This window comes from Rhincodon typus, chromosome 29 (genome assembly GCF_021869965.1).
Source record: "Rhincodon typus isolate 14 chromosome 29, sRhiTyp1.1, whole genome shotgun sequence".
Lineage (NCBI taxonomy): Eukaryota > Metazoa > Chordata > Chondrichthyes > Orectolobiformes > Rhincodontidae > Rhincodon > Rhincodon typus.
In genome coordinates, this window is record NC_063360.1 from 23,269,809 (window position 1) to 23,270,126 (window position 318).

The 318-nt window shown below is 57.2% G+C and overlaps 1 protein-coding gene across 5 annotated transcripts in view; it reads right to left on the minus strand.

Moving 5' to 3' along the window:
* The window catches only part of LOC109931451 (DNA-directed RNA polymerases I, II, and III subunit RPABC1), a 68,577-nt gene extending 68,437 nt beyond the window's left edge, over window positions 1–140 (minus strand). For 4 of the 5 annotated variants that reach the window (XR_007265129.1, XR_007265130.1, XM_048614125.1 and 1 more), the window contains exon 1: window positions 11–140. Coding sequence is in view for 2 of the 5 variants with exons in the window: in XM_048614125.1 (XP_048470082.1) it covers window positions 11–67 (57 nt within the window). In the remaining 3 variants the exon portion in view is untranslated. The remainder of the gene's footprint in view (window positions 1–10) is intronic. The other variant, XM_048614126.1, reaches the window with a different exon arrangement.
* Window positions 141–318: the final 178 nt, after the last annotated feature.

The following is a 318-nucleotide window of genomic DNA, read 5'->3' on the forward strand; positions in this document are numbered from 1 at the left end:
CAGGGCCCACCTGCATAATGGTTTTACGGATCTTCCACAGCCGGTAAGTCTCCTCCTCATCGTCCATTGCTGCCGCCCGAGGCCCGGTCGCTGCTTTATGACGGAGTTTCCAAACGCGCACGCCGGCCGCCCGCGCAGGCGCAGTGACAACAACGCCGAACGTGCTGCGCCAATGCGCATGCCCTATCGGAGCCCTTCAGCGCGGGTCAGATTTTTGGCAAGTTTCGACAAAATGGTGCATTAAAGCGAATAGCTAGCCTTGTTTCTGTATACAACAAGGTGCAGGGCTGGATGAACACAGCAGGCCAAGCAGCATCA